The following is a 13,961-nucleotide window of genomic DNA, read 5'->3' on the forward strand; positions in this document are numbered from 1 at the left end:
CAGTTATTGATAATTGCCATTCTGACTGGAGTTAGGTGGTATCTCAGTGTGGTTTTGATTTGCAACTCCCTGATGATTAGTGAGGTTGAACATTTCTTCATGTGTTTGTTGGCTGCTCGAGTGTCTTCCTTTGAGAAGTGTCTGTTCATATCTTTTGCCCATTTGATAATGGGGTTGTTTGTTTTTTTCTTTTCAGCACGTTTGAGTTCCTTGTAGATCCAAGATGTTAAACCTTTGTCATACCTGGAGTTGGCAAATACTTTTTCCTAGTCTGTAGGCTGTCTCCCTGCTCTCTTGATGGTTTCTTTGGCTTTGCAGAAGCTTGTCAGTTCAATGAGGTCCCACTTGTCTATCTTCTCTCTTGTGGCCTGTGGGTTTTGGGTTTTTTTCAGGAATTGGATGCCAGTTCCAATTTCCATGAGGGTATGTCCTTCATTTTCTAAGGTTCTTATGGTTTGAGGTTTTACATTTAGGTCTCTGATCCATTTAGAGTTAATTTTTGTGTATGGGGATACCTAGGGGTCCTGTTTCAATCTTCTGCATGAGGTCAGCTAGTTTTCCCAGCACCATTTACTGAACAGGTTCCCCTCTCCCCAGTGGTAGGTGGTGGAGGCTTTGTTGAAGATGAGTTGGTTGAGAAATTGAGTTTTGCTTCTGCAATCTCAATTCTATTCCATTGTTCTATATGCCTGTTCCTGTACCAATACCAAGCTGTTTTGATTATTGTAGCTTTATAGTAAAGTTTGAAGTCTGGTAATGTGATACCACCTGCTTTGTTTTTTTTTGCTGAGGATTGTTCTGGCTATTCTTGGTTGTTTGTGTTTCCATATAAATTCCTGTGTTGTTTTTTCTAGGTCTGAGAAGAATGTTGCTGGTAATTTTATGGGTATTGCATTAAATCTGTAGATTGCCTTAGGTAGGATGGACATCTTCACAATGTTGATTCTTCCAGTCCACTAGCATGGGATCTTTTTCCACTTGTTTATGTCCTCTTTGATTTCTTTGAGAAGTGTTTTGTAGTTTTCATTGTAAATATCTTTCACATTTCTGGTTAGGAAGATGCCAAGGTATTCCATTTTCTTTTGTGGCTTTTGTGAATGGAATTGTGCTTTTTATTTGGGTTTCTTTTTTTTTATTATTGGTGTAAAGAAATGCGATTGTCTTTTGCACATTTATTTTATATCCTGAGACTTTGCCAAAGTCCTTTATCAGTGTAAGGAGGTTTTTGACAGATTCTCTTGGGTTTTCAAGGTATACAATCATGTCATCTACAAAGAGAGATAACTTGACTTCCTCTTTTCCTATTTGAATACCCTTGATTGTCTTCTCTTCTCTGATTGCTCTAGCCAGGACTTCCAATACTATATTGAACAGGAGGGGTGAGAGTGGGCATCCTTGTCTTGTTCCAGTTTTCAGGAGAAATGGTTCCAATTTTTGTCCATTTAGAAGTATGCTGGCTGTGGCTTTCTCATAGATGGCTTTTACTATTCTGAGGTACATTCCATGTATGCCTAGATGTTTGAGGGTTTTTATCAAGAAGGGGTGCTGGATTTTATCAAAAGCTTTTTCTGCATCTAATGATATAATCATGTGGTTTTTGTTTTGATATCTGTTGATGTATTTAATTACATTTATGGATTTATGAATGTTGAACCAGACTTGCATCCCAGGAATGAAGCCTACTTGGTCATGGTGGATGAATTTTGAGATGTATTGCTGAATCCGGTTTGCTAGGATCTTGTTGAGAATTTTAGCATCTATGTTCATCAAAGACATTGGCCTGTAGTTCTCTTTCTTTGTTGGATCTTTACCTGGCTTGGGTATCAATGTGATGTTGGCTTCGTAAAATGATTTGGGGAGAGTTCCATCTTTTTCAATCACCTGGAATACCTTCAGTAGGATTGGTATCAGCTCCTCCTTAAATGTCTTGTAGAATTCTGCTGGAAAGCCATCTGGACCAGGGCTTTTTTTTGTAGGAAGTTTTCTTATTACGTAGTCGATTTTCTTGATTGTTATTGGTCTATTTAGGGTCTCGATTTCTTCTTGTTCCAACCTAGGTAGGTTGTGTGCTGTCAGAAAGTCCTCCATTTCCTTAAGGTTTTCAAGTTTGTTTCCTTACAAGTGTGCATAGTAGTCTCATGATCTTTTGTATTTCTTCAGGGTCAGATGTGACTTCATCTTTTGTGTTTCTGATTGTGCTTATTTGGTTTTTTTCTCGTTTTTTTTTTTTTTTTTTTTTTTTTTTGGTCGGTCTAGCTAGGGGACCATTGATCTTGTTTATCCTTTCGAAGAACCAACTTTTTGTTTCATTGATTTTTTTGTATTATCTTTTTGTCTTCTATGTCCTGGATTTGGGCTTTTATTTTGGTGATCTGGATTCTTCTGCTGAAATTAAGGTTTTTGTGGTCTTGCTTTTCCAGCTTCTTTGGGTGGCTTGTTAGGTTGGGAATTTCTGTTCCTTCCATTTTCTTCATGTGTGTTTGTAGGGATATAAATTCCCCTCTTACTACAGCTTTCAGGGCATCCCAGAGATTTTGGTAAGATGTTTCTCCATTTTCATTTGTTTCCCGGTATCTTTTGATCTCTGTTTTTATTTCATCATTGACCCAGGAATTGTTTAGCATCATGCTGTTTACTGTCCATGTCTTTGTGGGTTTTGGGGGGACTTTGTTGGTGTCAATGTTTATTTTTATTCCACTTTGGTCCGAGAAGGTACATGTTAGAATTTCGGTCCTTTTAAATTTGCTTATGCTTGATTTATGGTCGAGTATGTGGTCAATCTTAAAATATGTTCCATGTGGTGATGAGTAGAATGTGTATTCTGTGGTCTTTGGATGGAGTGTTCTGTAGGTTCAATTAAGTCCATTTGGTCCAAAGTGACATTGAGGTTCTGGATCTCCTTGCTGATTTTTTGTCCTGATGATCTGTCTAGGGTTGTGAGTGGGGTATTAAAGTCCCCAGTTATGACGGTGTTCTTTAGTTTTCCTAGAAGTTACTTTATGAAAGTTGGTGCACCTATGTTGGGTGCATATATGTTTAGGATAGATATTTCTTGTTGATGGATTGAGCCTTTTATCATTATGTAGTGGCCTTCTGTATCTTTTTTGATTTTTAATAGCTTGAAGGGTATTTTGTCTGAAATTAAGATCGCTACTCCTCCTTTCTTTTGTATTCTGTTCGCCTGAAAGTTTGTTTCCCATCCTCTTACTTTGAGTCTGTTGGTGTCCTTTCTAGTGAGGTGAGTCTCTTGAAGGCAATAGATTGTTGCCTGATGATATTTTATCCATTTAGCCATTCTATGTCTTTTCAGTGGTGCATTTAGTCCATTCACATTTAGGCTAATAATTGAAATGCAAGAGTTGATCCCTGTCATAAGGTTCTTACAGAGTTGTTCCTGTTTGTTTGTTGTCTTTCTTTGGGTTTTGGAGTTGGTTCATGTGTGTTTTTAATCTTTTGCCTGTACTCTTGTGAAGAATGTTGTTGTTCTTTTTTCTTTTTCTTCTGTCTTCAGTACTTTCTTAAGTGTTTCTTGTAGAGGTGGTCTGGTGGCAGCGTAGGTTCTTAGGGATTGAATATCTGGAGAAGATTTCAATTCTCCCTCACTAATGAAGCTTAGTTTGGCTGGGTAGGTTATTCTTGGTTGAAATTGTTTCTCTTTTAGAACTTTGAAGATAGGGCTCCAGGCTCTCCTAGCCTGAAGGGTTTCTGTGGATAAATCTGCTGCTATTCTACTTGGTTTTCCCTGGTAGGTAGTCTGGCCTTTTTCTCTTGCTGCCTTTACGATTTTTTCTTTTATAGCTACTTTGTTTAGGCGAATTATTATGTGTCTGGGAGTTGGTCTTCTCATTTGTTGTCTTGCAGGGGTTCTCTGAATCTCTTGTGTTTGAATTTTTTCATCCTTTATGAGATGAGGGAAGTTTTCTTGAATGACTTCATGAAATGTTTGTTCCAGTGTGGCTTCTGTTTCTCTCTCTGCCTCAGGAAGCCCAATTACTCTTAGGTTTGGTCTCTTGAAGTGATCATTCATCTCTTGCAGGTTTTGTTCTGCCTTTTTGAGCTTCTTTTCTATGCTTTTGACAGTTTGGGTTAGTTCTGTGTTTTGGTCTTCGAGCTCTGAGATTCTTTCTTCTGCTTGGCTGATTCTGCTTTCCATGCTTATTAGTCTGTTATTCATTTCCATCACAGTATTCTTTACTGCTGTCATTTCTGACATCAGCTCCTTCCTATTTTCCTATTGTCTCTCCTCAGTTTTTAAAATTCTCTCCATTAATGTCTTGATGTCTGGGTTTGTTGCATGTAACCAGTCATTCTGGGGGCTCTTCATTGTTTGTGTTCCAGAATCTGTTTTCTCAGTGTCTGATCTCCCAGGGGTGTGTGTGAAACCTATATTCTTCTTTTGGTTTTTCTTCATTTGTGCGGTTTTTCTCCCTCTCTACTTTTTCCTTCCCTCCACATCACTGTCTTCTTTAATTCTGTTATTTGAGGGTAAAGGGATTGGTTTTACTTCTGTTTATTCAATCTCCTATTCTTTATGTATGCCCTCTTACTTTGTTCAATTCTGGAGTTGCACTGTAGGTTGGGGGTGGTCATTTTTGCAGTTTTGAAATTTACTTAAGGGGGGAGCTGTGATTCAAAATCTATCTGCAGGTCCTGGTATTCGCTGACAGGTGTGTGAATAATCTGGAACTCACTTCCCACTGCCTTGGAATCTGTCCATGCAGTGGGGCTGTAGGTTTACTCCCTGAAATAAAATGTGGTTAGCAGAGGGGAGAGAATGGAGCAGACAGTGGGTTGAAGAGGGGGGTGGAGAGATAGAGGAGTAAGGGGGGAAACAAACGAGTGTGCCAACAAATAGAGAGAGAGGCCTATACTGCAACAGATAAAAACAATAGACCAGAGCTACAGACGAACCAACTCTCATACAATCAAAAATAGAACATGTAGTGATGCTAACATATCAGCTATCCAACCACCTTATTAGTGTGCTGTTCCTCTATACAAAGATATGGTTTACAGAGAGAAGAAAAGAGAAGAAAAGGAAGAGGAAAAAAGAAAAAAAGGAACAATACAGTAGGAATACAATTAAGTCATTAAACTAACAGAATCAATGAAGCACACTCTGAGACATTTCGTTTAAGTTCAATGTCCTTTCAGGTCTGATTTCTAGTTTTCTTTTCAAGCTAGTAAATTAGTTTGCAGTTAGGGTCAGTTGCCCCTGGTCTGCTGTGAAGGACAGTTCACATCACCCTCTGTTCACCACTCCGGCCTATGTCTTTATCAAGCTTGTTTCTCCTGTTTTGGTGTTGTTACCTTGCATCGTCAGCAGGTGGTGCTATCTCAGCTGCTCGCCCCAGAGGGGGTGGGGCCGGACAGGGACAGCAGAGGCTGAAGATGGCAAGATGGCTGCCTGCCTCAGGGCAGACGGCAGGAGACTTACGCTGGGCAGGACGTCTCCGTCGCAGGAGAGGTAGCAGCGATCCCAGCAGATCTTCCCTGAAGGGGCTTCAAGGACTGAAGTTGTGAATCGCCTCCGGCCCGGGTGGTGTGATGTGCTACCGGCGGCAGTGGCGGTGGCTGCGGCGGTGGCGTCTGCGCTGCAGTGGCTGTCCAGACTGCTGCGATGCCCCAGCAGTGGCAACGGCCGAGCTCCGTATGAAGAGCAGGCTGTGATGTTGGGGTCCATAGCCCCAGGGGCGAGAGTCAGAGACCCAGTGCAGTTCTCCTTTGCAGAGGTTTTCACAGATCGGGTTGCCCCATCGCTATCTTGCCAGAAGTCCTCAAGAAGTTTGACTTTAAAAAAATGTCAAGATCACAGGAGAAGCAGTTCTGCCAATCAAGAGGCAACAGATGAGTTCCCTGATGTCATTAAGAAAATCACTGGGGAGAAAAGGTATCTGCCCAAACAATTTTTTGTTTGGTTGTTGTTGTTGTTGTTGTTTTGAGTCAGAGTCTCACTCTGTCGCTTAGGCTAGAGTGCAGTGGCATGCTCACAACCACTGCAGCCTCGACCTGCTGGACTCAGGTGATCCTTCCGCCTCAGCCTGGAAAGATTACACCATTGATGATGCCATTAATGTTATAGAAAAGGCCATGAAAGCCATCAAACAACAAATTCCTGCTGGAGAAGACTGTCCAGATGTTGTGCGTATCTTCACAGGATTTACAACAGAGCCATTCAAGGAAATCAAGAAAGAGATTGTGGACATGGCAAAAAAAAAACAAAAGATGGTAGTGGTGATGAAAGGTTTCAAGATATGGATCTTGGAGAAATTGAAGAGGTGATAGACACCATGCCAGAGGAATTACAAAAGACAATTTGATGGAGACTGAGTGCTTCTGAACCAGTTCCAGATGACGAGGCAGTGCCAGGAAACAAACTGACATTAGATAGTCTGTCAGAAGGGTTCTGATCACTCAAGATTGCTTTGGCTTCTGTTACAACATGGACCCTTCTATGATATGGACACTGAAGCTGAAGCAAACAGTGGCAGAAGGATAGATACTATGTAGAAATATTTTTAGAGAAATGAAAAAGCAAAAAGTCAGAAATCACAATGTATTCCTGTAAAGTTACACCAACAAATAAGACTACCTCTCCTGCCTCCTCTTCTATCTCCCCCACCTCTTCTTGAGACAAGACCAACTCTTCCTTTTTCCTCCTCCTCTTCAGCCTACTAAATGTGAAGATGATGAGGTTGAAGACCTTTATGATGCTTTACTTCCACCCAATGAGTAGTAAATACAGTCTGTTTTCCTTAATGTTTTTCTTGACATTTTCTTTTCTCTTGCTGACTTTGTTGTGAGAATGCAGTATATACATATAACAAACAAAATATATGCTAATTGACTGTTTATGTTATCAGTAAGCCTTCTGGTCAGTAGTAGTAGATAAGTTTTTTGGGAGTCAAAAGTTATACATTAAGGTTGACTGTGCAGGGAATTGACACCCATAACCCCATTGCTGTTCAAGGGTCAGCTGTATATTGTTATAGTTATATTGATCTTTTAATTAATACACACATATTAATTAACCTTTGTATGGTTTTCAATTTTTCACTTTTACAAACAATGCTGCAGAACATCTGTAGAAATAATTATTTGCATTTTTTTAGTATCTCATGGGAAAAATTTCTAGATATGGACTTTCTGGGTCAAGGATCTGTATTTTTAAATAATTGATTAATTCATTTTTTAATTGAAAGTTATTACCATTTTTATAAGCTAGAATATGCATATTTAAAAATCTTTAATTTTATTACAACAATAGTACTTACCAAAAAATGTAAAATATGGAAGTACATAAAGTACAAAATTGAAAGTTCCCTCTGCCCTAGTTTGGTGTGCATTCCTGACATATACACTTAACATTGCTAAATAAATTATCAAATTGCTCTGTAGAAGGTTGTGCCAGCTGGGTGCTGTGTCTCACACCTGTAATCCCAGCACTTTGGGAAGCTAGGTGGGAAGAACACTTGAGCTTAGGAGTTCAAGACCCACTTGGGCCACATAATGAGACCTTGTCTCTAAAAAAAAATAATAATAATAAAATTTAAAAATAGCTGAGCATGGTGGGTGGTGTGCACTTATAGACCCAGCTACTCAGGGGGCTAAGGCAGAGGATCACTTCAACCCAGGAGTTGAAGGCTGCAGTGAGCCATTATCATGCCACTGCATTCCAGCGTGGGTGACAGAGTGACACCCCCAACTCAAAAAGAAAAAAGAAAAAAAGTTTGTTCCTGTTTATCACCAATATATGAATATATGAAAATTATCCACTTTCTTCCCATCGTAGGATATTATCACTCCTTTAAATATTTTCAAATCTATTATACAACATTTTGATATTGTATTTTAAATTTGCATTTGTTTAATTATTAGTGAGATTGGATATTGTTTCTATTGTTTAATGGTTTTTTTGGTAGTGTTTCTATTCATCGCCTGTTTTTTCTTTTTCTTATTTGCTACTGAGTTATCTTTTTCCTACTAATTTGTTGACATGTGAGGTTTTGTTTCTGTCATATTGTTGATTGTTTTCTTTTTTTTATAATAAATATTTTTTATTATGATATTGTGGGGTACAGTTAAGGGTTAGGTATACAAATATGCTTCGTTCAGGCACCCCTGTTGATAAGAGGTGTCTCCCCGTCCCCAGAGATATTTACTACCATTAATCCCATCTCCCTTCCCCTCCCCACCATAGTTTCCCACCACTGTCAGTCATTTCCTTATGGTAATATGTTGGATGATCAAGGTCCACTATATGAGTGAGAACATGTGATACTCAGATCTTTGTTTCTGTGAGAGGTCACTCAGTATTATAGACTCTAGTTCCATCCAGGTTACTGTGAAATTCATGATTTTGTTCTTTTTAGTATTCCATCATGTATATGTACCACATTTTTTTAATCCAGTCCTCTTTTGATGGACAGCATGGTTGCTTCCAGGTTCTTGCTATTGTGAACAATGCTGCGATAAACATACGTGTGCAGGTATCTTTTTGTTAGAGTGCTTTGAGTTCTTCGGGGTATATTCCCAGTAGGGGGATTGCGGAGTCACATGGGAGGTTGATGTTTAGAGCTTTTAGGAATCGCCGCACTGCTTTCCACAGAGCTTGCACTAGTTTACACTCCCACCAACAGTGTAGAAGAATTCCCTTTTCACCACACCCTCTCCAGCAACTGTTATTTTTTGAGTTATTGATAATGGCTATTCTGACTGGAGTTAGGTGGTATCTCAGTGGTTTTGATTTGCATCTCCCTGATGATTAGTGAGGTTGAGCATTTCTTCATGTGTCTGTTGGCACGCTCGGATGTCTTCCTTTGAGAAGTGTCTGTTCATATCTTTTGTTCATTTTATAATGGGGTTGTTTTTTTCTTTTCAGCACTTTTGAGTTCCTTGTAGATCCAAGATGTTAAGCCTTTGTCAGACCTGGAGTTGGCAAATGCTTTTTCCCTGTCTGTAGGCTGTCTCCCTGCTTTCTTGATGGTTTCTTTGGCTTTGCAGAAACTTGTTAGATTAATGAGGTCCCACTTGTCTATGTTATCTCTTATGGCCTGTGGGTTTTGGGTTTTGTTCAGGAATTGGATGCCAGTTCCAATTTCCATGAAGGTATGTCCTTCATTTTCTAAGGTTCTTATGACTTGAGGTTTTATATTTAGGTCTGTGATCCATTTAGAGTTAATTTTTGTGTATGGGGATAGATAGGCGTCCTTTTCAATCTTCTGCATGTAGTCAGCCAGTTTTCCCAGCACTATTTACTGAATAGGTTCTCCTCTCCCCAGTGGTAGGTGGTGGAAGCTCTGTTGAAGGTGAGTTGGTTGAGAAATTGAGGTTTTGCTTCTGGAATCTCTATTCTATTCCATTGGTCTATATGCCTGTTCCTATACCCAATACCAAGCTGTTTTGATGATTGTAGCTTTATAGCAAAGTTTGAAGTCTGGTAATGTGATACCACCTGCTTTGGTTTTTTTTGCTGAGGATTGTTCTGGCTATTCTTGGTCGTTTGTGTTTCCATATGAATTCCTATGTTGTTTTTCTAGGTCTGAGAAGAATGTTGCAGGTAATTTGATGGGTATTGCATTAAATCTGTAGATTGCCTTAGGTAGGATGGACATCTTCACAATGTTGATTCTTCCAATTCATGAGCATGGGATATTTTTCCACTTGTTTGTGTTATCTTTGATTTCTTTGAGGAGTGTTTTGTAGTTTTCATTGTAAAGGTCTTTCACATCTCTGGCTAGGAAGATGCCAAGGTATTTCATTTTTTTGTGGCTATTGTGAATGGAATTGTGCCTTCTATTTGGGTTTCTGTTTGTTTATTATTGGTGTAAAGAAATGTGATTGTCTTTTGTCATTTATTTTATATCCTGAGACTTTGCCAAAGTCCTTTATCAGTGTAAGGAGGTTTTTGACAGATTCTCTTGGGTTTTCAAGGTACACAATCATGTAATCTACAAAGAGAGATAACTTAACTTCCTCTTTTCCTATTTGGAAACCCCTGATTGCCTTCTCTTCTCTGATTGCTCTAGCCAGGACTTCCAATGCTATATTGAACAGGAGGGATGAGAGTGGGCATCCTTGTCTTGTTCCAGTTTTCAGAGGAAATGGTTCCAATTTTCGTCCATTTAGGAGTATGCTGGCTGTGGGTTTCTCGTAGATGGCTTTTACTATTTTGCGGTATGTTCCCCATATGCCTAGATGTTTGAGGGTTTTTAATCAAGAAAGGGTGCTGTATTTTATCAAAAGCTTTTTCTGCATCTAATGATATGATCATGTGGTTTTTGTTTTGACATCTGTTGATGTATTTAATTACATTTACGGTTTTACGAATGTTGAACTAGCCTTGCATCCCAGAGATGAAGCCTACTTGATCATGATGGATGATTTTTGAGATGTGTTGTTGAATCTGGTTTGCTAGGATCTTGTTGAGAATTTTAGCATCTATGTTCATCAAAGATATTGGCCTGTAGTTCTCTTTCTTTGTTGGTCTTTACCTGGCTTGGGTATCAATGTGATGTTAGCTTCGTAAAATGATTTGGGGAGAGTTCCATCTTCCTCATTTACCTGGAATACCTTCAGTAGGATTTGTATCAGTTCCTCCTTAAATGTCTTATAGAATTTTGCTGAAAAGTCATCTGGTCCAGGGCTTTTTTTTGTAGGTAGTTTTCTTATTACGTAGTCAATTTTCTTGATTGTTATTGGTCTATTTAGGGCCTCAATTTCTTCTTGTTTCAACCCAGGCAGGTTGTGTGATGACAAAAAGTCCTCCATTTCCTTAAGGTTTTCAAGTTTGTTTCCATACAAGTGTACATAGTAGTCTCTAATGATCTTTTGTATTTCTTCAGGGTCAGATGTGACTTCATCTTTTGTGCTTCTGATTGTGCTTATTTGGATTTTTCTCTCTTTTTCCTGGTTAGTCTAGCTAGGGGACCATTGATCTTGTTTATTCTTTCAAAGGACCAGCTTTTTGTTTCATTGATTTTTGTATTATCTTTTTGTCTTCTATGTCCTGGATTTGGGATTTTATTTTGGTGATCTGGATTCTTCTACTGAAATAGGGTTTTTGTGGTCTTGTTTTTCCGACTTCCTTAGGTGGCTTGTTAGGCTATTAATTTGTGATCCTTCCATTTTCTTCATGTGCGTTTGTAGGGATATAAATTCCCCTCTTACTACAGCTTTCATGGCGTCCCAGAGATTTTGGTTAGATGTTTCTTCATTTTCATTTGTTTCCCAGTATCTTTTGATCTCTGTTTTGATTTCATCATTGACCCAGGAGTTGTTTAGCATCATGCTGTTTAGTGTGCATGTCTTAGTAGGTTTTGGGGGGACCTTGTTGGTGTTAATGTTTACTTTTATTCCACTGCGTTCTGAGAAGGTGCATGGTAAAATTTAGGTCCTTTTAAATTTGCTTATGCTTGATTTATGCCCAAGTATATGGTCGATCTTAGAATACTTTCCATATGGTGATGAGTAGAATGTGTAAACTGTGGTCTTTGGATGGAGTGTTTTGTAGGTATTGGTTAAGTTCATTTGATTAAGAGTGACATTGAGCTTCCAGATCTCATTGCTGATTTTTTGTCCTGATGATCTGTCTAGGGTTGTGAGTGGGGTATTAAAGTCCCCAGTTATGATGGTGTTAGAGTCAATATCTTTCTTTAGTTTTCCTAGAAGCTGCTTTATGTAGGTTGGTGCTCCTATATTGGGTGTATATATGTTTAGGATAGATATTTCTTGTTGATAGAGTGAACCTTTTATCATTATGTAGTAGCCCTCTGTATCTTTTAAAATTTTTGATAGCTTAAATTGTATTTTTTCTGTAATTAGGATTGTGACTCCTCCTTTCTTTTGTGTTCCATTTGCTTGAAAATTTGTTTCCCATCCTCTTACTTTGAGTGTGTGCATGTCCTTTCTAGTGAGATGAGTCTCTTGAAGGCAATATATTGTTTCCTGGTGGTATTTTATCCATTTCGCCATTCTATGTCTTTTCTGTGGTGTATTTAGTCCATTCACATTCAGGCTAATTATTGAAATGTGAGAGTTCGTCCTTGTCATAGTGTTCTTATAGAGTTGTTGTTCTTCCATTTGGTTTTTGGTCTTTCCTTTGGTTTCGGAGTTGGTTCATGTGTATTTTATTCTTTTTCCTGTACTCTTGTGAAGAACATTGTTCCTTTTTCCTTTTCTTCTGTGTTTAGTATTTTCTTAAGTGTTTCATGTAGAGATGGTCTGGTGTCAGCATAAGTTCTTAGGGATTGGATATCTGTGAAAGATTTGAATTCTCCCTCACTGATGAAGCTTAACTTGGCTGGGTAGGTTATTCTTGGTTGAAATTGTTTATCTTTTAGGACTTTGAAGATAGGGCTCCAAATTCTCCTAGCCTGCAGGGTTTCTGTGGATTAATCTGCTGCTCCTTCTGATTGGTCTTCCATGGTAGGTGATCTGGCCTTTTTTTCTTGCTGCCTCTAGGATTTTTTCTTTTATTTCTACTTTGTTTAGGCGAATTATTATGTGTCTAGGAGTTGGTCTTCTCATTTGTTGTCTTGCAGGGATTCTCTGAATCTCTTGTGTTTGAATTTTTGCATCACTGATTAGATGAGGGAAGTTTTCTTGAATAATCTCATGGAAAGTTTGTTCCAGTGTAGTCTCTGTCTTTCTTTCTGCCTCAGGAAGGCCAATTACTCTTAGGTTCAGTCTCTTGAAGTAATTGCTCATCTCTTGAAGGTTTTGTTCTGTCTTTTTGAGCTTGTTTTCTGTACTTCTAACAGTTTGGGTTAGTTCTATATTTTGGTCCTCAAGCTCTGAGATTCTTTCTTCTGCTCGGGTAATTCTGCTTTCCATGCTTATCAGTTTGTTATTTATTTCATTCGCAGTATTCTTTATTACTGTTATCTCAGATATCAGCTCCTTCCTAGTTTCTTCTTGCTCTCCTCAATTCTTTTTAATCTCTCCATTAATGTCTTGATATCTAGGTTTGTAGTTTGAGACCAGTCATTCTGGGGGCTCTTCATTGTTTGCATTCCGAAGTCAGTTTTCTCAGTGTCTGCCCTCCCAGGGGTCTGGGAGAGACCCATATTCTTCTTTTGGTTTTTCTTCATTTGTGTATATTTTACTTTCTCTCCCCCTTTCCCTCCCCTTCTTTAATTCTGTTTTTCAGGGAAGGTGGGGTTGCTTTTGCTTTGCTTGTGCAATCTCTTGTTCTTCCTTATGGGAGTGCTCTGGCTTTGTTCACTTTTGAGGTTGGAGTGTGGGCTCCAGGTGTACTTTTTGCAGTTTTGAGGTTTAATTGAGGGGCGAGCTGTGATTCAGAATCTATATGCTGATTCCAGCCTCCACCAACCCGCGTATGAGCCCACTGGAACCTATTTCCCACTGCCTTACAATCTGTCTGTGCAACGGTATGTAGGTTTTGTCCTTGGAACAAAAGGAGGTACAAAAGAGGAAAATAATGGAGAAGGGAGGGGGTCAGTAGGAAGTTAGAAAGAGAGAAGAGTGAAAGGGAAAACAGACATACATACCAACTAACAGGTGAAAAAGAGACACAAGGCCGGAGAGAAGTGAAAAAAACACATGAGCAAATTTCCCTAAATAATACCAGTAGCTACATAAAGACAGACCAATAAAATCATGCCTTTTGATGCATTTTGCCTAACACAGATAGTGTAAGTCAAAAAGCAAGCCAAAGTGAGCAAAACAAACAGTCAAAATGATAAAATCAAACGTCAAAATAATAAATCAGACTAGCTCTGGAATCTTTCCCGAGTGTCTAAAGTCTCTTCAGCTCTGATCTCCAGCCTCTCCCCTTTGTTTTCGTTGCAGATAGCTAAATTTACTTGCAGCTTTAGTTTTCTTTTAGCCTGCTGCCTGAGAGGTCTGTGATGCTTAGTTGCCTTTTTCTGATTCAGCGTAGGGGAGGGGCTTTGTCTTCTGTTTAGCGACGTTACCTTAGGAACCGAGTTGGATGTTGC

The 13,961-nt window shown here is 39.0% G+C and overlaps 1 protein-coding gene across 1 annotated transcript in view; it reads left to right on the forward strand.

Annotated features, from left to right (window-relative positions):
* Nucleotides 1-5,523, forward strand: part of ARHGEF12 (Rho guanine nucleotide exchange factor 12) — a 142,595-nt gene extending 137,072 nt beyond the window's left edge. The window contains exon 30 of the mRNA XM_008059428.2: nucleotides 5,324-5,523. Within this exon, the coding sequence (XP_008057619.2) occupies nucleotides 5,324-5,523 (200 nt within the window). The remainder of the gene's footprint in view (nucleotides 1-5,323) is intronic.
* Nucleotides 5,524-13,961: the final 8,438 nt, after the last annotated feature.

This window comes from Carlito syrichta, unplaced genomic scaffold (genome assembly GCF_000164805.1).
Source record: "Carlito syrichta isolate Samal-C Ts95f unplaced genomic scaffold, Tarsius_syrichta-2.0.1 Scaffold304031, whole genome shotgun sequence".
Lineage (NCBI taxonomy): Eukaryota > Metazoa > Chordata > Mammalia > Primates > Tarsiidae > Carlito > Carlito syrichta.